This window comes from Prionailurus viverrinus, chromosome A2 (assembly GCF_022837055.1).
Source record: "Prionailurus viverrinus isolate Anna chromosome A2, UM_Priviv_1.0, whole genome shotgun sequence".
NCBI classification, from domain to species: Eukaryota; Metazoa; Chordata; class Mammalia; order Carnivora; family Felidae; genus Prionailurus; species Prionailurus viverrinus.
Window position 1 is genome coordinate 105075740 of NC_062562.1, and position 22207 is coordinate 105097946.

A 22207-nucleotide genomic window follows, 5' to 3' on the forward strand; every position below is an offset into this window, starting at 1 on the left:
TATGCTTCATACTAATGTGACTATTTAGGCTTTTTATCATTCTGGCAAGTGGACAGACTTTATATTACTCTGATGAAATTCTACTGTATAAAGAAATGTCCATGCTCATATAAAAACACCAACTACTATATGTGAAACGTCTCTAACAAATGAAAAAGTAACTTTTCCTCCCCACATCAAGTCCCTAAAAGCTGTGTTAACATACATTTGAACAGAGCTGTGGTGTTCCTGGGTTTCTGGCTCTGACATTGAAGTTCTTACAATTTAAATGGCTGAAAAGACTGAAAAGATAAAGGAACCTTGTTCAAAACATTAATGCAAGTGTATTGAGTGTTATAGTAGGCAATGTTTATGTCCAGAGCTTCAAGAGATACCTAGCAGGGTTATAAATAGTTTTTGCTGCTCTCAAGGATCTTATAATGCAGTGGGGGGGAAGTAGTAGGCATAGGCAAACATACAAATGGGTATAATTTTAGTCAGAATATAGTAATAATGTTAAAACAGGTAGTATAATTGGGATTCAAAAGTATAGATTCCATTAGTTTTGGGGTGACTAAAAATGCCTCAGGTAGAAGGCAATGAGATGAGTTTTGAAGGAGTGGGATTTTGACAAGCAGAGTTCTGGGAAGGGAGAGAAAAAAGGGAAAATTTTATTGAAGCAGAAGAAAAAATAAAAGGCAAGGCATACAGGCAGATATGATTTTGGGAATTTGCAATATTGATACCGTCCATTAGGGTGCAAAGTTCACACAGAGAAGGAACTGGCAGTCAGGATAAGGAAGTGGACCAGGTTCCTGCTAAGTGGCTATTAGTGTACTATGAATTATAGCTTTAAAGTGCTCGTAGTTTTGACTGCTTATTGCAGCCCAAAACCCTTTGACAGCCGACCACCTCTAAGTGAAAAGCACATTGGCAGTGGCATGATTTCGGGGAACTGAAATGGAAGAATGTTAGCCAGAGAGAACCTCAGAAGATTCTGCTGTAGCACACCATCTCTACTCCTTTTCCCCTTTGTTTTTCCTTGCAGAAAGAGATAGAAGACTTCCCACCATGGTGTCTGCATAAATCTTGTTTGGTGGTTATGGAGGGACAGACCGACACAGCACTCCTGTTTCAAAGTCTAGAATGGGAGGGTGAGGAAGCGACAGCACTTTTACCTAGAAGGCAGAATTACGTGTGGATATACCTAGATAATGGATCCTGAGTTCTTCAGATTTGTCCAGGAATAAAAACGCTCCCTGGCCCTTAGGATTAAAATCTTTTAACTGTGAAAACCCCAAGTTAAAATATAAACATTCTTCTACCCAATGTTTTGTACTTTAAAATACAATTTTTGAAGACTGCTAATTATTTGTGAAAAAAATTGGCACAACTCTATTTTAATTTGCATCTATTCTCCGTATGTTTAAAGCAGATGTAAATACACACTAAAATTTGGCTGATGAAATTATCATATCAGGTCATTTTGAACTTTGCAAAAAAAAAAAAGCTCATTTCTTGCTGTGTAAGGATAATTAACTATATAATGAGACTTAAGTTGTTATCATACTCAGTGGAAAACCTTTTGAAAATCATGTTTTCTTTTTAAGCTAAGTTTATTAAGAGATCTGCAACATGGGTTCAAAAAATTCGGAAGGCTACAAATCTAACATCAATTTTTAATTTATTATTCCAATTCAACATACTATTAGTTATATTAAAAATATGCCAGGATGAAGTGTTAAAACATTGCTTCCTTTTAGATCTTTCCACATCATTTTTTTTTCAGGGCTAAGAGCATCAGCACTTTTATCCCCTCACTGGGTGGCTAGGCCTGAGACACCAACGAATCACTCTATAAAACTCAGAGGAAACCAGGAGCTAATGCAAGTCCAGGGAAAAGGGTCAAGGTCACATCGAATGGTCACTGCTATCAAAACAACCCTGGTTGTACACTTTGGCTACCACCTTGTGGCCAGCAAACCAGCGCATATTGAGGGCCTGGATGGCCTTGTGAGCCAAAGAGGCAATGGAAAACTCCAGAAAAATCTTGGCAGGATCTCTGCATCCTTTTCCTTGCATAATTTTAAAGAAGCTTTGGGACCCACCCAAATATACAGTTTATCCAATATAAGGAAGATTTTTACCTCAAGGTATCATACAAATCTAAAAAGAGAAATTCCAATTTTATTTAACCAGAAGTCAAGGCTTAGGAAGCTACACACACACACACACACACACACACACACACACACACACACTTATTTTTTTAAGTTGAAAAAAATATTTTTATTTTCTTCAGTATATTAACTACCTACCTCTAGTTGCTACCATTTGTATTTGCTTTCCAAATGACATTTGGATAAGAATTATTTTATGACAATTTTTGTGTATTGCCGATAATAGGTTACAAAGTGTTCCTCAAGACATGCACACACCATAAGAAGACAAAGTAAATCAAGGGTAAGACCAGGAGCTAGCACTCCTTTTTCTAGCACACAGGATTATATTCCCGGCCCACCCTGCCATGATTGAAATGAGGTTCAACTTCAAGCTGTGATTATATGATTTGCTTTGCCAATCAAATGGCAGTAGAAATGATATGTCACTTCTGGATGGAAGAATTTAATGCTGATGTTCTGAAAGCAGCAGAGAGACTCTTCTACTCTTCTTCCACTGGCATGGGGACGAAGACGTAGGTCTTCATATGGAGGTTCAACACTCCAATGCAGACTGTCTTAGCAACTTACCCAGCACCACAGCAAAATTCCCATAAGGAAGAACTAATTTCTCTTTGAAGGTTTTGAGCTTCTCAGCTGTTTGTTACTGCAACACAACTTGGGCTGCTCTAATTAATACAAGAGGTTGTGTAGTCTTCAGCATATAATGTTTAACGGTGAAGTTATGACTGAGGTAAATAAAAATGTATCTTTTATTTTGTGAAGCAGCATTTATTTTGTAAATCCAGATAAATACTTTGCACACAGATTTGTGTATAAATCTGGATAGATACTTTGCACATGGATTTGCATAGAAGTTATTTCACTAGAAAACTATATGTCTAAGCATGCAATATATAATTCTAATAATGTGACTTTTCCCTTATTGTTATCATAGTAATTTTCTGATTTAGAAAATGAAGAAAATTCATGACATACAAAACATTAATTCTTGGGGAATAACAGAAAGACCTACTTTTGTGTAAAATTATAAAGGGTTTCCTACTTAGCAGGGAAACACATTTTAAAACTTCGTGCAAACAAAGTTCTTAAATAATTTCAAAAATAGCTCAAAATTATGAGACTTTTTGTGAAAGAGAAAATATGTTTCAGTATCCAGCAAATAATCGGTACTAAATAGTTTTTGAAGGACAGATTCTTCATTAAATATCTCATATAATTATACAAGTTTCTGTAGCTGTTATTAACAGTGACAAACCTCAGCAGATTCCCTACTGACAGTTTCCTCTATGGTTTCCACATAAAATTATGTTTTGAATTCATGCCTTTATGATTTACTCTATAAACATCTATAATTTTCCAGCACAGCTTGCTTATGACACAGCTACTAGACTTAATTAAAAATTATCGAAGTCTCACCCTTTCAAACTAAGAAGATGATACATACCAAAGAGCAATCATAAATTTCTGCCTTTAAAGCATTTCATGACCTTTCAGTGTGAAGCATCATGTCTATAGAAATAATGATCTGGTGAGTTCTGCAAGCATGGCAAAATCTCTGCCATGTGACTCACGGGGCAAAAAGTCACTCATTACTAGTCACACAGCAAGTGTCTGCAGAGTATAATAGATTTATAGGAAGCACAGTGACCACAGATCTAATTCTAATGAAGTCCAAGACATAATCTGAGCTGATAGAGTTTGAAGTCCGAATATAATCTATACAAGGTTAGAGTTATTGTTTGACAAGACAAGGAATATGACTTTCTAAAAGGTTCTATCTTTTTGTTTGGTTCCATGATACACTATTTTAGGGGGTTACAAACAGTTAAATTTATATTAAGGTGACTGGAAAAGGTTTTTGGACACTTTAAAGACAATTATAAATTTTCCCACGGGTTGACTGTGTCAAATATGCTAAATTTTTCTCTCATGTCTTAAGACCAAGGTAGTTATATTTTTGCATAGCTATTATATTCACAGACAGCAAGTTTGGCCAAAGGAAAACACCATCAGGTTTCCATCACGAAAATGTTTCACGAATACAAAAATAAAACTGGCAGCATAAAAATTCCTCCCCAATCTATTATATGGGGATATACACACAGAGAAACACATGCATGCTACAAATAGAAATCATTATTTACATGTGCTAAATGGGAACGAGGAGAAGACTCATTCAGCTTGATAATGTTTCAATAATACGTGCCTATATTCTTGAGACAGAACATGCCTTAATGTGATAGAACTTGATGATTTCTATGTTTTCCTTACTCCTATGATATTCTCAAGAATGGCAACATTAAGTATAACATATCACCCAGTCACACAGAGGCCGAATTAGCATTTGGATGTAAGCCTGAGAGACACTTACCAAGAGCCTTGTATTTCTCTACAATAAAGCTTATACAAGTCACGTATGAATTTATGACACAGCATGTTTTATTTCCCCAGTAGGATGAGGTGATTAATTTTTTAAAAATTCATATTTTAATTCATAAAGTTCATATTTTAAAAATGAACACAATCAGGGGGACCTGGGTTGTTCAGTCAGTTAAGCGTCTGACTTTGCCTCAGGTCATGATCCCACGGTTTGTGAGTTCGAGCCCCGTGTCAGTCTCTGTGCTGACAGTTCAGAGCCTGGAGGCTGCCTGCTTCCATCCTGTCTCCCTCTCTCTCTCTGCCCCTCACCCACTTGTGCTTTCTCTCTTTCTCTCTCAAAAATAAAATAAACATTAAAAAAATTGTTTTTTAAATGAACGCAGTCTACATATACGAGACTTCTGGATCTTAGAACCTATGTTCAGTAACCTGAATGGCAGATAATACATGTAATTTTTAGTCAACCAATAGCTGTGCTAGTGTTTCTCTAAAAACAAACAAACATAAGAACCAAATAATAAAAATCCCACCTTTACTATTGAACATATATGCCTATTTATGAGAAGGTCGAATGAGATTTCAAAAGCAAAAACTGACTACTGAAATAGAGAAAAATAATCAAACCTGACATCTGGAATTTGGGGAGCCTCTTTCAGACTTCTTCCCAGGTTTACCATTTAAACTGGAAAGCAATTATTAGGAGGGTAGAAAGGCAATGTGAGTTTATTTTAAGAGTCTTTCTTCTTTTATTAAGGATCTATTTTCAAGATTAACTTTGGGGAATGGGAGTAAGTTGCTAAATATGTTAACAGATATTAAATTTCCTTGATTTCTGGGATTCTGGAAGTAGATCTCCGGAAGATTTTTGTAGAGCATCACCTCAACCAGGGAAGACAAAAAAAGGGGGGGGGGCAAGCCAACTTTTGGAAGGAATCCAAATCCCTCGTGAAGCTGGTGGCCAACCTTACCTTCATCACCGGCATAGGCCAGAATAGATCGTGCTCGTATCTGTTTCCCTTCTGTGGTTTTCCCCGAGCAGGTGTGTGAGCAGGAGGACCACGCAGACCACATGCTGAGCACACAGTCCTTTGGGCATGGGGCATAACAGGCCACAGGGATGGGGAAGATGGCATCTCTACACAGCTGTCTGTCAACTTCTTCTCCTGGGGAAGACATCAGCACGAACAATCTATCATTTTTTAAATAAATGTAAAATGAGAAATTGCAACCAGATGGGCACCAAGATAAATTAGGTTATTTTGTTCTTAGTTAAAAACAAAGCTAAAACAAAGTGTACTACAGCCAGATGTTAAAAGAACACTAGGAGTAAATATATTTCCTTCAGTGGAGTTTCTTTTATTGTCAGAAGCTTAGGTGTGTCAATCAAGCACAGTGCTGAAAGTGTTTTTATACTATAGATACCAACCTGGTAAGTGATTTTTATGTTTATGATATTAACCTTGCAATAAGGAGCATCAATGAATTATGTTCCCCTCTTTATGGCATTGCTGGAAATGAGTCATCATTTACAGATAACAACTCTATCCATAACATGTACCATATGTTCTCATGAACCAACTCAGGTATCTCTATTTGCAAACTCTGTTTCACAGGGAATTTATTTTTGTATGATTGGCAACCTTTTTCTTTCATAAAAAAATATTTTGTTAGTTGGAAATAGCCAGGAAATATGAATAATAGGATAACACTATAAGCCCACTACTTAAGGTGGGCCTGGTGGGAAAGGGGGAGAAACACGACAGAGTAAGCAAATGGCAGAAGATGGTTATCACTTCTGTGCTGAAAACTCTTCAGAAGTTTCTTGTTGCTCTTAAGATAGAGATGAGCAATTTAATACTTTATAGGACCTCAAATGACCTGGCTGTGGTTTCTCTTCCCAGCTTTATCTCACTCCACTCCCTCCCTTACCCTGGGAGCTCTACAGATTGGCACTCATTTAGTATTTGTTGAATGAATACAATGAGATATACAAAAGGCCAATGAGAAAAAAAAATGTTGTTGAGGTTAATAAATGCCAAAGATAACCAAAAGAATTACAAAAAATGACCAAAATAGAAGATCAAATGAACTCTCTGGCTTAGTTGGTTAATGTCAGGTGCTAATGACGTCAATGGAACAGAGTGAAACGAAACACAAACAACCAAAATTTCATCTACTATTTTGCCACAAAATATGACCATAATTCTAGATGACTCTCTCAGAACGTGTGCCTTGGGCCATTATGCTTTCAGGGGAGAAAGAGTGACTGAGTCAAAGAAGAGCTATTCTTCTTTGCTGTTAGAAAAACAACTCAGAGCTGTTTCTCACTAATGGAAGGTCAGGAGCATCGTGTTAATGTACAGCCTTTTATTCATATATTTGAAAAACAAGACAAAAAATCAAACATCGATTGGAAATGCCCTAACATGTTAATAGCTACTAGTTTGCAGAGCTTTAAATCATTAGACACAATCAGAAGTCAAGTGGAATGTTAACAGCCATTACTTTGCAAGGTTTTAAGTTATTAGATTTGCTCACTAGTAAGACTCACTGAAACGACAATTGGACTCATCATTATATCATTCATTTTTCTTTAGTTACTATGATCTGTGTGATCTCTTTTAATTCTGCTTTTATTGGCTTTTGGGTTTGGCCTATCTCCCAGTAAAACACTATGAAGATAGACTGTAGATTTATAGGTACTGAAGGTTCAGTACAAAAATCATTATAGTACAAGCCATTTAATATTCTTCAATTTACATAATAATGATGACTCTTTTTCCTAGTAGACTTTTTTCCAAGTGCAAGAGGGGACTTGCATGCCTTATTTTCTTCATTGCCACTTTTAATGTTCCATCTACTCTCTTTTACTTTCATTTCTAGTATCCTGTGAAAAGTCAGGCAAATTTGGGGCTACAGCCTACAGTCAGCCAGGAATTACAGTTTTATTTCTTCTCTAATAGTTACTTAATGATTTCTACTCAGAAAAATTTAACTCATTCTGCAACAACTGAACTATGCTACATGTGTGTTATAAGATTAATTTGCATTAGCATAAATGATATATTTCTCTTTCTCATAGCATAAACTTAAGGGATGCACAATTTGAACGCTTCTTACTTTACAAGTTATTCTTTTTTTTTTCTTTTCTTTTCTTTTCTTTCTTTCTTTTTTTTTTTTTTTACAACCTGTGTCCGATATCTTATGTTAGCTCATTTTCATTCACCTTGTTCTGCTTAGCCAGGTGTATTTCTGGCCAGGCACAATCCTTCTAGAGTATGTCTCTTTTTTGTTTGTTTATTTTTGAGAGTGAGAGAGGAGAGTGCTTGAGAGTGCACATGCTGACATAGGAGAGGGGAGGGGCAGAGAGAGAAGGGGACAGAGGATCTGAGAGCCTGATGTGGGACTCCAACTCACAAACCCTGAGACCATCACCTAAGCCAAAGCTGGATGCTCAAGTGACTGAGCCACCTAGACAACCCCCCTTTTAGAGTACATTTTAATCCTCTGCAAAGCTATTAAGACTCACCTTGGATCCAACCTCCAATATTTCCTTAGATTTCAGCCCTTTCTTCACTCTCCCCAGCTTTGCCAGGTAAGCCCCTGACCCTGATTGCTCCCAATCGCTTATCATTGTCTTGCACCCAAATAATTACATTATGTTCCAGCCATTATGGCTTTTTCCTCTTGTCTCCTACAGATCAATCTCATCACTGCCTCAGGGCCTTGGCATTGTCTCTTCATTTTGTATGAAAATTTCAGACTTCCTCAGAGATTACCTCTCAATATTCGGGTTTTAGTTCAATTGTCTCCTTCCTAGAGGAGGCTTAATTGATCATACACAAACTCACAGTGACTTCATTTTACTTTTCTTACAGCTTTAATCACCATGGGAAACTTTTAATTAATTGTTTACAAGTTTATTTTCTGACCCTACCACTAGATTAAAAGCCCAATGAGGGCAGGATCTTTATCTGAGTTATTTTATACTCAGAAAACTAAAACAGTGCCTAGTACAAAACAGGCACAAAATAATCTTCCTTTAAATGAACAAATGAATTAATTTTAACCTGTCGTTGTCAGGAAACAGAATGCTGGACTAGAATAACATGGATTTAAGTAAAGTATTTCTTAACTTGCCAAACATTCAAGTGCTCTAGGACTTGGTTAAAGTGTATTCAGTGGGTAGGCAGCATATGCACCAGCTGCCGTTTGCTAGAGATGCAGTCTCTCAGACCCCATCCACTGAATCATTATTTGCATTTTCTAAAGATCCCCAGGTGATGTGCATGTACATAAAATCTGAGAAGCACTATTCTAGGATTTTTTTTGCCTTACTCCTCTTGTGTTTTGAATAGCACCATACTGCCTCTTGAAAGGGGCAGCTACAAATTCATCTGGATTACATACCTAACATCAATTGTTTCTCTGTGGAACTTCCTTTTATACTTCTCTTCATATAAGGTGTACTTAGAGGAAAATATTCATTCCGTGAATACTTACTGATTGCCCATCTTTTGTCAAGCACCGTACTATGAATATTATATACATCATCTCAGCTAATTGTCACAATGAGCTTTTTTTGAGGTATAATTGACATATAATATTGTATTAGTTTCAGGAGCACAACATAATGCTTCAGTATTTGTATATATTGTGAAATAATCACCACAATAAGTCTAATTAACATCTGTTTCCACATACAGTTACAATTTTCTCTAGAGATAAAGACTTTTAAAATCTACTTTCTTAGCAACTTTCAAATATGCATTACTGAATTATCAACTATAGTCACCATGTTGTACATTACACCCTCATGATTCATTTATTATGTAACTGGATTTGGACCATTCACAACAACCTTCTTTTTTTATGCTTATTTTATTTTACTGAGAGAGGGAGAGGCAGAGAGAGAGGGAGACAGAATCCCACGCTGTCAGCTGAGAGCCCAACCCCACAAACTATGAGATCATGACCTGAGCTGAAACTAACAGTCAGATGCCTAACAGACTGAGCTGCCCAGTCATCCCTACAATGACCTTCTGATACCGATATTAACATCTAATTTTTACTTTAAAGGGAAACAAATGAAGATCAGAAAGTTTAAGCTCACTGTGTCAAAGAGCAGAAGTTTAACTAAAGAAGCAGAGATCTTAAATGTTTTCTAGTCAACTTCTAATCTACAGTTTTTTTAGAGAGAGTGCATGTGTGCATGTGAGCTGCAGGGGGTGGGGGTGTGGAAGGGGGGAGAGGGAGAGGGAGAGGGAGAGGGAGAGAGAGAGAGAAAGAGAGGGGGGTGGAGAGAGAATCCTAAGCAGGTTCCATGCACAGCGAAAAGTCCAACATGGGGCTTGATCCCACGACCCTAGGATCATGACCTGAACCTAAAACAAGAGCTCAGCTGACTAAGACACCCAGACACCGTGCCAATCAACTTTTTTAAGTGGCATGGTAGTATGGAGAACTTGGGATGCCAAGAGAGTTACTAATGGATGAGTCTTTATTACAAAGATATCAAGAAACTGGCACTCTAAATTGTTTCTCAGGGCAAAGTGAAGCATAGGGGTGGCGGTATACTGTGTCAAATACAAAGAGTATGCATGTTGACATGTCCAAGGTTACCTATTTTGGTTTATAGCCATTGAAAAAAATGGCAATGGATCTGTGAAAATATGAAATTATTTAGATCCTTGACTTTGGTTTTGACAGGTGCTTTAATCAACTCAATTAACTGACCACTGACTGGAACCCTTAGGAAGTGTGCTCTCTCTCTCTGTCTCTTTTAATGTTTATTTATTTTTGAGAGACAGAGAAAGTCACAGTACAAGCAGGAGAGGCAGAGAGAGAGGGAGACACAGAATGTGAAGCAGGCTCCAGGCTCTGAGCTGTCAGCGCAGAGCCCGATGTGGGACTAGAACCCACAAACCACGAGATCGTGACCTGAGCCAAAGTTGGATGCTTAAACTACTGAGCCACCCAGGCACCTCTGAAGCGTGCTCTTTTAAGCTCAATTGCCAGGAGCACTCCAGGCACAAGTCATCAGGGAAACATTACGGAGGAAAGAAAAGTTGGGTTTATGGCTATCACAGGTAATTTCATAATTTCCAGTCACTTTCTATGAGTGTAACTTCTATCTTATTGTCCATATGAAAAGCAACCCGGAAAATAAAGGCACTATTTATTAGTGCTGCAGAAAATAACTTCATCCCTCCTCTTCACATTAAAACTTGTTTTTGATTGATAAATAAACACAATTTAATTAGATAAGAACTGTTTTGCATGACATTATTTCAGAGAATCTATGTACATATCCAAATATCAGGTTCATGTAAATTCTTTCCATATAGAAGAATGAAAATTTTACTGCCGAGCATTTGGAAAATTCTATTTTTCCATATCTACTACCCTACTCTTATCACATTTTCAACTACCATATGTCCCCATTATAGAACCTTTCGAGATTTTGCTTATCTGAGTGTGCATCCAAATAAATCTGGGCAGACAGATCTAATGATCATAATAGTGAATGATGTGGTTCTACATTTCATGGAGGTGAAGACCAGTGCAACCTGGTTTGCTTTCTGTAGTCTTTCTGGGGATGATTTCTTAGCTAGGCACTAAACATGAAGTCATAAACTTTTAGAATCCTCACACTTGCCTTTGTATATTAAATATACTATATATTGTTTTTGGCATGCATTTACCAACATAAAAGTTTTAAAGGATTGGTTTATATTTATGAGACTTGTATTTTCCAGCTATGAAGCTCTATATACCTTAACTAAACCTACAAAAATGTATATTTCATACGAATTATATAACACAGAAAGAAGTGAATGAACCATTGTCTACATATTAAAACTTCCGCTTTATTTTGAAGCCTTAACTAAGCTTAACTAAAGCATATCTGGCTTAAACTTACATAAACTTATATAAAATGTTGAGAAATAAAATGAATACACTTGGGTTTAGCTATTTTTATGAACTCAAAACAAGACTTCAATGTTTAAGTGGGTGCCTTCCTATCTCTTCACAAATACAGTTTTAAGAATATTTTTTAAAATAATTCATCATTTAATCAATTTAAACATGTATTTTGACATCTTTAAAGTAACCTCCAAATGTTCCCCTTGTTTGGTCTATTTCATGAAATTCACCAAACTCTTTCATGAACTCTTCTGAAATATCTCCTTTCATTCTACTGTGTTCCTATTATCAGGATAAGAGAATTGAACATCTGTTTGAAGTAATTACACTAAAAATTCATGACAATTTCCATAAAAATAAAACAAAATGAGAAGAATGATCAGACGATACACTTCTTTTTCTTAGTAAAAGTATATACTGAAAGTTTATTACATTCATTGTACTGGAGCTTAAACATGATATAAAAGATAAATCTTGGTTTATGAAGGTTTTTATAGTTTCAAGGTTTTTATAGCTTAGGAGATGAGCAAAGAACACAACATTAATACAGTAAAAATATAATTAATTATATTTTAATGTAAGGCATATACATATTCAGCACTATTCCTTAATGTTCCTTGCATTATTCTCATTTCGTTTTAATCATAGAAATGTTCAGATTGTGATAGTTGACTTTCAACAGTCATGGTAGTACTATGTGCAATGTACCTCCAGAAGGCATTGACGAATTGAAACTTATCAATGTAATGGACCTGAGAGGGGCATAAACAGAAAGGAGACATTAAAGCAAAGAGAAACCAGACACAGAGCCAAGGTTTTTAAAAAGCACACTATTTAGAAAGCCTCTAGTACCATATTTTTGGGATAGATTTTCCTTGCCAGACTTACACAAACTCTATAGCAATTCTGAGAATTATTAGTGAGTTGTTGATGTCTTTTGTATTCTTCAGAAATTGTCTTAAAAATTCATATTGACTTCTGATAGTGGCATTCATTATTTGTATATTTACTTATTTATTGATAGCCAGTATAAATTCACAAAAGAAATGAGATGGGAAAAGAATAAGTCTTGTATTTGCTTGGATCTTTTCAGAGAGCATTTTCATATAACCATCTTATCTGAACTTTATAACAACTGTAGGATATATAAGTCTGGAATCACTCTCAGCTTACTCAAGTAAAAGACCAGTGAATGGAGTCTTATAACTTTCTTTGTTCCTCTTGTTGAAAAGAAGCTTCCTATCTCTTCATCTTTCATGGGAAGTTTCCAAATAATTTTTAAACCCTGCTTTCCCTCACCTATCACATCCAGGTAGTGAATCTGATTTATTCAATATACTAAGTATCACCTGACCCCATGTTTTCTTCTAGGCAATTATTTACTTTCCTCCAACCTCCTGCTGTCTCCCATTTCCCCTGCAGCCCATCACCCATTCTGACCCCCAAAATATGTTTCTAAAATGCAAACATAAGCCAACCTATTAGCTGAGGGTCAAATTCCTTAGTGGGATATAGGAAATCCTCCCCTTCTGTCACTGCCTCACGTTCTCCCTACATCCTATCCAGAGAAAGCCATTTGATTCTCTAGGAACTGAAATGCTGCTCTCTCATTCCTCTGCTATTTGTTGTACACTGTTCTCCATGTCTGCTTGCCCCACCCTCTTGCTAAGTCACTTTTTAGGACTGTGAACCTTCTCAAATTCCCCAGAGGGAGTTGTGCTCTACACTCTCTGTTCGCACAACACTGTAAACATATCATTTTAAAGAAGTTTGATAATTTTTTCCTCACTCACCTTTCCTTCCAATTAGCCTATGAGAACCTTCTGGTCAGGGATTTTGTCTTATTCAATATATTTATATCTGAAGTCTTTAGTTCAGTTACTGTCAAAACTAAAGAGGTTTGCAGCAAATGTTTGCTGGATGAGGGGGGAAAATGGACTAGAAATCCCAGGACATGCTTTTCTCTTCTGAAAAGTCCACTTGTGTTTACAGATTTTCAACTTTTAGTCTATTAGACCCTGATCAAGATGGCCTTAACATTACCCTTAGCTTGTCTGAACCTGACAGGTTCCTTCCTGTCTCTAGGTCCCTGACCTTCCCTTTCTTAAGACATTTATTAAAAAAAAAAACAAAAGAAAAAAAAAAACCTTGCAATTTTAAATTCTTTTTCTGCCCCTTTGAAATTTATGTAAATTTATTCTAATCTATTCTCAGTCTTACAGCCCAGGAAATATCTTTCTCTAGGATTTGGGAACCATCTCTTAGACATGGAAACATCAAAGGAGGTAATGCCCTGTTACCTCAGTCTTTGTAGAACAGTAGGTCTCAGACTTCTTCAATGGGTGGCAGTTAGCAAACAGACTTGGCCTACTCACTGAGAATAATATTTGCAAACTCAGGAGTAACTGAATGTACTCAACAAACACATCCCATTCATCAGTTTCTTCCCTGTGGTCCTCAACTGCTTTCTCACTAATTCACCCAATACTTAAAAACATTCCTGCCTTTTGTTTCTTTGCAGTTGATTTCAGTTCTATTGTAATAGTTTAGAATAAAGTCTTCGTGTGCAACTCTGTTTGGTGCAGTTTTTGAAACAAATTCACATCCAATTTATTACCATAAGCTTAATCTTCTCTTTTCGTCTTAAAAAAAGTCTATGTATTCACCTACTAACTTTTAAATACCTTTAAGCAATCTAGAATCTTTATACTATAATTATTTTTAGGATTTTCCTGCTCTTTCATCATCTTCTTCAAAACCTTTCCATTTCCAATAAGTGTATCTTTTATATTCTCATTATGTTTTCTTCCCTTTCATCTTTGTTGTGTTACTTGAAGTCTCTGTCTGTTTTCATTACTTCATGGTACTGCAAAATGAATCAGGTGACCCTGAGGTAAAAAAAAAAAAAAAGCTGCCTTCCTTTCCCCAGCAGCATCCACTTTCCAAATCTATGTCCCGATATGGTCATTAACACAACCTTTAACTTCATTTTTGAGATGAAGCCCATTCTAACAAAGTATAGTAACTAACACTTGTTAGAAATAAATGATGAAAATTTTGTGCTAAATCCAATCACAACTCTGCATTTTTATGCTTCATTGAATTTTAGGTACTCCCAGTTTAAACCGTACATGTAGGCAAACAACTATCACTACATCCATGATTTACTTTCCTAATAATTCAGGTTGAGGACTTCACTTGGGATTGGGCTGAAAAAAAGGAAAAAGGGCGTGTTTATACTTTGCAAAATCTGACACCAGGCACATGGCTTAGTATCAACTATCATGACACATTTTTTATGCATGCTCTCTATGTGTGTAATATATTAAGCATATAACTGAAAGCACATGTGTTTTGAAATAAAAATGTGAGACGTGTTTACTTAATTTCATTTAACTGAAACTAATACTTCATTTTTATGACTTTCCTGTTATCTATTTGTGTGTCTGCCTGAAAGCCCCAGACTACCCAGCCTTGTTTATTTTCAGTGACTAAAAAGTGAACTGAGACTCATGTTTTTAAAAGCACTATGGAAACTCCAGAAAATTCAAATAATAACTTTATCTCTGGCATGATTGTAAATTAAACAGTTTTATTTGTTCTTATTTCTCCCAGATTTGTTCATTGCATATTTTTATTCTAGAGATTCTAGACTAGTTCTTTCTTGCAGCTTCATTATTCTTAATTATTTTTGAGTTTGAAATTATCTACAATGTTAATTTCACCTCCTCCAAATTTACCCTTTTAGTAATGAGAAGTCAAACTTCCCTGGTTCAAATTCTAGCTTTACCACCTATTAACTATGTACCCTGGAGCAAATGATTTAATTTTTTCTAAGATTCAGTTTCATAATCTACAGATGGAGGCTAATAATAGTACTTATTTTATGGTACAGATGAGGGACCATAAGGAAAGCTGAAGGCCAAGCACAAGCTAGCACCCCCACTTCCCATCAGGGGGGATATGGTGTGATATTCCTCAAGCACTCATGACTGCCCAAGAACAAAGGAAAGGAAAGAAAACAAATGATTAACTGATAGATCACAGTCATATAGGCCATGGGTCTCCACTGGTTTACAAATGTCTTAGTAAATTATAAGAAAATGGCAATCTTACCAATAGCCTAATCTCCAGAAACCTACAAACTCAGTTTCCTAGAGTCCCTAGTATCACCCTCTCCTCCATAGTGATATGGGGAACAAAGGTAAGAAGGAAATGGCAGATAAAATTAAGTTTCCTTATAACCTTCAGTTCAATGACAAATAGTTGAGGCAGACAGAAAAGGAACTCCCTACTGTCTTAATGTTAATACTTTGCTAGAAGGAAAAACCACCTTAGCTTGACAATAGCTAGGCCTCCAGCATCCTGTGAGTCTTCTTTAGCATATGAAAATCCCTTTGGAAACTTTCCCTAGACTTTACCTTATCCAACTCCATAGTATATAACCAGTCTCTCCTCAGGGTCCTGGGGCAGCTCTTTCTGCCCATGGGTTCTTCCCCGTGCTTTAATAAAATTACCTTTTTGCACCAAAGATGTTTTCAAGAATTCTTTCTTGATCACTGACTCTGAATCCTACCACCACTCCCAAACCTCATCAGTATTATTATGCATATTAAATGAGTTTTTAAAAAATTAAGTTCCTAGCTCAGTGTCTGGTACATAGTTGAAAAATGTTCTCTATTTTAACAATACCATGCCCACTTTCCTCACCTCCTTTCAGTGGAGTAGCTGACCATTCCTTCCACACCGTGATAAGAATGGAGGTGCTCCACTGTGTTTCAGTCAACTTGAATTAATGTGCTTTATTATTTTCCCCTAATTCTGCTTATAAGTGGACTTGCTTACCATACCTTATAAGGTATAAGTAAGAACAATTTTACTGATCTGACTTAACAAATTGTTAAAGTGCTAAGATTGTGAGGAAATACAGAAAACTCAGGAAAAGCCAATGTGTAATTATGAGTATTAAATGTTATAGTTCATATTTTGAGAATTATTTATAGTTGAGTTAGGGATACTTTTGGCCCTCAATAATTTTTAATTTAATTTTTTATTTTTTAAATTTACATCCAAATTAGTTAGCATATAGTGAAACAATGATTTCAGGAGTAGATTCCTTAATGCCCCTTACCCATTTACCCATCCTCCCTCCCACAACCCCTCCAGCAACCCTCAGTTTGTTCTCCATATTTAAATTTTTTTTTTCAACGTTTATTTATTTTTGGGACAGAGAGAGACAGAGCATGAACGGGGGAGGGGCAGAGAGAGGGAGACACAGAATCGGAAACAGGCTCCAGGCTCTGAGCCATCAGCTCAGCTCAGAGCCTGACGCGGGGCTCGAACTCACGGACCGCGAGATTGTGACCTGGCTGAAGTCGGACGCTTAACCGACTGCGCCACCCAGGCGCCCCAAGTTCTCCATATTTATGAGTCTCTTCTGTTTTTCCCCCTGCCCTGTTTTTATGTTAATTTTTTCCCTTCCCTTATGTTCATCTGTTTTGTCTCTTAAAGTCCTCATATGAGTGAAGTCGTATGATTTTTGTCTTTCTCTGAGTAATTTCACTTAGCATAATACCCTTCAGTTCCATCCAAGTAGTTGCAATGGCAAGATTTCATTCTTTTTGATTGCCAAGTAATACTCCATTGTATATGTATACCACATCTTCTTTATCCATTCATCCATAGATGGACATTTGGGCTCTTTCCATACTTTGGCTATTATTGATAGTGCTGCTATAAACATGGGGGTGCATGTGTCCCTTCAAAACAGCACACCCGTATCCCATGGATAAATGCCTAGTAGTGCAATTGCTGGGTCGTAGGGTAGTTCTATTGTTAGTTTTTTGAGGAACCTCTATACTGTTTTCCAGAGTGACTGCACCAGCTTGCATTCCCAGGCCCTCAATACAATTTTTAATTAAAAGTTAAACTATAGAATATTGAGCTCACAACGATAAGCAGAAGTACCAAGACATGTGGCATCTTATAATGCTCTTTTAGTGCCCTTTTTCTTGATGGATTAAATCATTTACATTGACTTTTCTTTTTAAATTTTGTTTTTTACTTGTTTTGAAAGAGAGAGCCCAAGCAGGGGAGGGACAGAGAGAGAGAGAGACAGGGAGCGAGAATCCCAAGCAGGGTCCACACTGTCAGTGCAAAGGCTGATGCGGGGCTCGATCTCAGGAACCATGAGATCATGACCTGAGCTGAAGTCAGACACTTAGCTGACTGAGTCACCCAGGTGCCCAAACAGTGACTTAAACAGTATAAGCTAAATAGCTGCACACAATTACTTTCAGTCTTCAAGGCTTCAGCATCTTCTAGACAAGAAAAAAAAAGCTACTTTCAGAAGTGTTATGTAGTACAATGAACTACATTACAGTACTAAACGAGCTATGTAGCAGGCTTATTTTGAAGAGTTATCAATACAATCAACAAAATAACCACATTTATTATAATCTATTGGTTTAATTACCTTTAAAAGCTTATGTAAAAAGAGAGTTCCACATCAAGTATTGCAACAGTATTCCATTTGCCTCTTTGATGAAGTACAACTCCTGTTTTGATCTCTCCAGCCTCATCCTCCCTCACACCAATGCATCTTGTGGGTTCTATCCCAGTCAGTTCCTCATGGAAGCTTGCAGGGCTCTCTTTGGATGAGTGCCCTTGGAATCGCTTTCCATTTGTTTTGTTCTCTTTTTTTTATTCCCCAGGTCTTGGTTTCAGGTCTTTCTCTGAGGGAGTCTCATATTTACAATCTGTCCTGCAAATTATCAACCAAAGAGTCTGCCAGCCACACTGCTGTGATTACATTACACCCTCAAATGACTACCTGTAGTTCTCCAAATCAAGCACACATTTGTGTCTGTTGTGTTTTAAGACATTCCACCAACTGCCCTCACTTGACATATCTTATCTAACAAGTCCATTTGCCATGTTCTGGGGAAAGTTGCAACCAGACGAGGCCCAGGAGACCTTATTGCCTAGAAAAGGATGATTCTCTACATATATCAACTTTTACCACCTCTCTGTCTGCACTCCTACATTTTGGGATCTCTTACATACTCACATAAATAAAAATAAAGCATAGTTATTCTATAGATAGTTATTCAAAGATCACGGTATGCAAGCAAGTCTACAGAGTAATGGCAAAAGTATGAAGAAAAAAAAGGTAAACAGACATATATTTGGCCTTTGTAATCTTGAGAGGATTAAGAAGACCAAATGACTTAGACATATTATATTTATCCCATAAAAATATGCACCAATAATCATAGCATAAAATTTTGGTTACCAATAGAGACTGGATTGATGAGATGATTGGACATGGCACAGTTTATATAAGGACACATTTTGAACACTGAAATTTGAACAGTTTTGAGGAAATGAAAGCTGAATTGGAACTGAAGAAAAGAGGCAGTAAAAAAGGTAGGAGTTTGGACTATGTGGGAAGACTCTGAAGCAGAAACGAATTCAAAGAATTAATTGTCACCATTAAACTTTTCCAAGATCTTCCCCTCTGTTCTCTGATGAATCCATATAGAAACACTGTAACTTTGGACCATAAACAAACACTAGGTTGAGAGCTATAGGATATTAAGTGATAATTTCCCTTTTTTTCTTCATAGTTACAGTGGAATATCTGCTACCAAATCACAAGAAAATAATCTCAGGGAAAATGAAGTTTCAATGATGGAGAAAGTGTTATGCTATTAATTGGCCTGAAAGCTATTTGCTTTTGCGCTGAAAACCACAAACATGTTAGGAACCCCTAGCTTATTTCATCAACAGTTAATATTTATAAAAAGCTGTTCAGGGCCATCCTGGAGTTAACAGCAATTTTAAGAGTTTGTAGTAAAAGTGTATGCACCTGATACAGAAAGAGCATCATCAGTTCAATACCTGAGATAGAAAGTCCCTGTTAAAGTAATAATAATAAAAAAAAAGCAAACCATGACTAATGAATATCTGCCAAAAGAAAATCTGAGAGTTCCATTAAAGGATTCATATTGTAATGATAAAGAAGGAGGTGATTAGTCTGAGATGGGTCAAAATGGAACTCAGGAAGCAGTCAACATATGTCAAAATTAAAGGACAGTGAGAACAGGGACTGGTAAAAGATAGAGAAATTACTCTAGTTCCACATCTGGTAGAGGATTTTCTGAATAAAACTGTCTTTAGGTCCTGTTAGAGAACTACTCAGCTGGATCTACCAAGCGAGGTCTTAGAAATTTTCATTTAAAAAAGATCCTTAAGGTAGGTGTGGGGCAGTGCAAGATGCAATATAAGAGGATCCTGAACTGACTTCCTTCCACAGATACGCCGTATCTACAGCTACATGTAGAAAAAACTCTGAAAATGACTTGAAAACTAATTGAAGACATGCTTCGCATTAAGCAAGAAAAGGGCCACATCAAAGCAGGCAGGAGAGGTAGAGTCTCATCAAACATTCTGCCTCTGACACAGCAACACACAATCAGGAGGGATTTCACAAATCTGAAACTTCTCCCTGGGGAGCAGAGTTTGTATTCCATATCAGAAACCCCAACCCTTAAGTCCTACACCTTTATATCAGATACCCCAATCCTTAAGACAGCCCCCAAAACATCTGGCTTTGAAAACCAATAGGGTTTGTGTCCATGACACTTGGGTAAGGTTGCTGTGAACAGCAAGACTGCTCTTGAAGGGCTTTCATGCAGTCTCACTCGCCCCAGGGCCCAGGGCAGAATCAGCAGTTTGTAAAGCCCTCAGCCTATATGTGAAGGAGATTCACTTACTAATCTTAAAGCATCTACTGGAGGAGTAGGGGCCTGGTGGATTCTCTCCAGGGATGGAGGTTTTGCCAACACCATTTTTGTACTCTCCTTGTGCCTCACTAAAGCTGGCAGGAGATGTCTTATACTCTTCTTCTGCCTTGCTAAAGCTGGCCAGCTATATGCTGTCTACAGGAGACCCAATCAGATGTAAAGACGCATACAGACTAAAAGCGAAGGATGGAAAAAGATGTTCCATACAAATAGAAGCCAAAGGAAAGCTGGGGTAGCTATACTTGTAACAGACAAAATAGACTTTAAAACAAAGACTGTACAAAAAGCAAAGAAAAGCATTACATAATGATAAAGTTGTCAATCCAAGAAGATATAAAATTTATAAATACGTATGCAATGCACATAGGAGCACCTGATATATAAAATAAATATTCACAGACCTAAAGGAAGAGATAGACAGCGATACAGTAATAGTAAGGGACCTTAATACCCCACTTACATCAACGGATAAATCATCCACACAAAAAATAAATAAGGAAATACTGGCCTTAAATGACACATTAGACTACATGGACTTAATATATACAGAACATTCCATCCCAAACCAGCAGAATATCCATTCTTGTCATGTGCACATAGAACATTCTCAAGGACAGATGACCTGTTAGGCCAAAGAATAGTTCTTAATATTTTTTTAAAGGAGACAGAAGTTTATTGAATACATTCCAAGGAAGCAGCAAACAGGACAGTAAAGAAGAGACTGTCTGCCATGAGGTGGTGGTGAGGGGCCATAGTTGCAGGGCGAAGTGAGTAGGTATAAGAGCATATGGAATTTTCCTTGACTCTCAATAAATTTAAGAAGATTTCCTGACTACAATGGTATTAAATTAGAAAAGAACTACAAGAAGAAACCTGGAAGAATTACGAATAGGTGGAGATTAAACAACATGCTGCTGAACAGCCAATGGGTCAATGAAGAAATCAAATGAGAAATCGAAAAATATCATGAGAAAATGAAAGTGAAAAGCAATATATCAAAACGTATGGCTTCCAGCAAAAGCAGTTCTAATAGGGACCTTCACAGCAATAAAGTCTATACCCAAGAAAGAATAAAAAACTCAAACAGTCTAACTATATACCTCAAGCAACTATAATGAAGCACAAAGTAAGTAGAAGGAAGGAAATGACAAAGATCAGAGAGGAAATAAATGAAAAAGAGACTAAAAAGGAAATAGAAAAAAATTAATGAAACTAAGTGCTGGTTGTTTGAAAATAACAAAGTTCACAAGTCTTTAGCTAGACTGACCAAGAAAAAAATAAAATAAAATAAAATAAGAAATGAAAGAGGTGTTACAACTGACATCACAGAAATATGAAGAATCACAAGAGACTATTATGAATAATTATATGCCAACAACATGGATAAGTTCGTAGACACACACAACCTTCTAAGACTGACCATAAAGAAATAGAAAATATGAATAGACCAATTACTAGTAAGGAGACTGAATGAGTAATCAAAAACTACCCTATAAGCAAAAGTCCAGGACCAGATGATTCACAGGTGAGTTCTACCAAACATTTAAAAAATTAATACTAATTTTTGTCAAAGTCTTCTAAAAATTGCAGAGATGGAAATGCCTTCAAACTCATTTTATGAGGCCAGCATTACTGATATCAAAACCAGAAAGGCCACCACACACAAAAAAGAAAATTACAGGCCAGTATCCCTGATGAGCATAGATGCAAAAATCCCCAACAAACCAAATTCAACGATACATTAAAAAGATCATACACCATGATCAAGTGGAATTTATTCCGGAGATGAAAAGATGGTTCAACATCTGTAAATCAATCAACATGATATACCACATTAACAAAGGAGGGAAAAAAAAAACACATGATCATCTCAACAGATGCAGGAAAAGCATTTGACAAAATTCAAAATTCATTTATGATAAAAACTCTCAA

The 22207-nt window shown here is 36.7% G+C and overlaps 1 protein-coding gene across 6 annotated transcripts in view; it reads right to left on the reverse strand.

Moving 5' to 3' along the window:
• The window catches only part of THSD7A (thrombospondin type 1 domain containing 7A), a 463937-nt gene that overhangs the window by 114544 nt on the left and 327186 nt on the right, over positions 1-22207 (reverse strand). For all 6 annotated transcript variants that reach the window (XR_007150223.1, XR_007150222.1, XM_047849263.1 and 3 more), the window contains one exon: positions 5510-5704. Coding sequence is in view for 4 of the 6 variants with exons in the window: in XM_047849263.1 (XP_047705219.1) it covers positions 5510-5704 (195 nt within the window). In the remaining 2 variants the exon portion in view is untranslated. The remainder of the gene's footprint in view (positions 1-5509; positions 5705-22207) is intronic.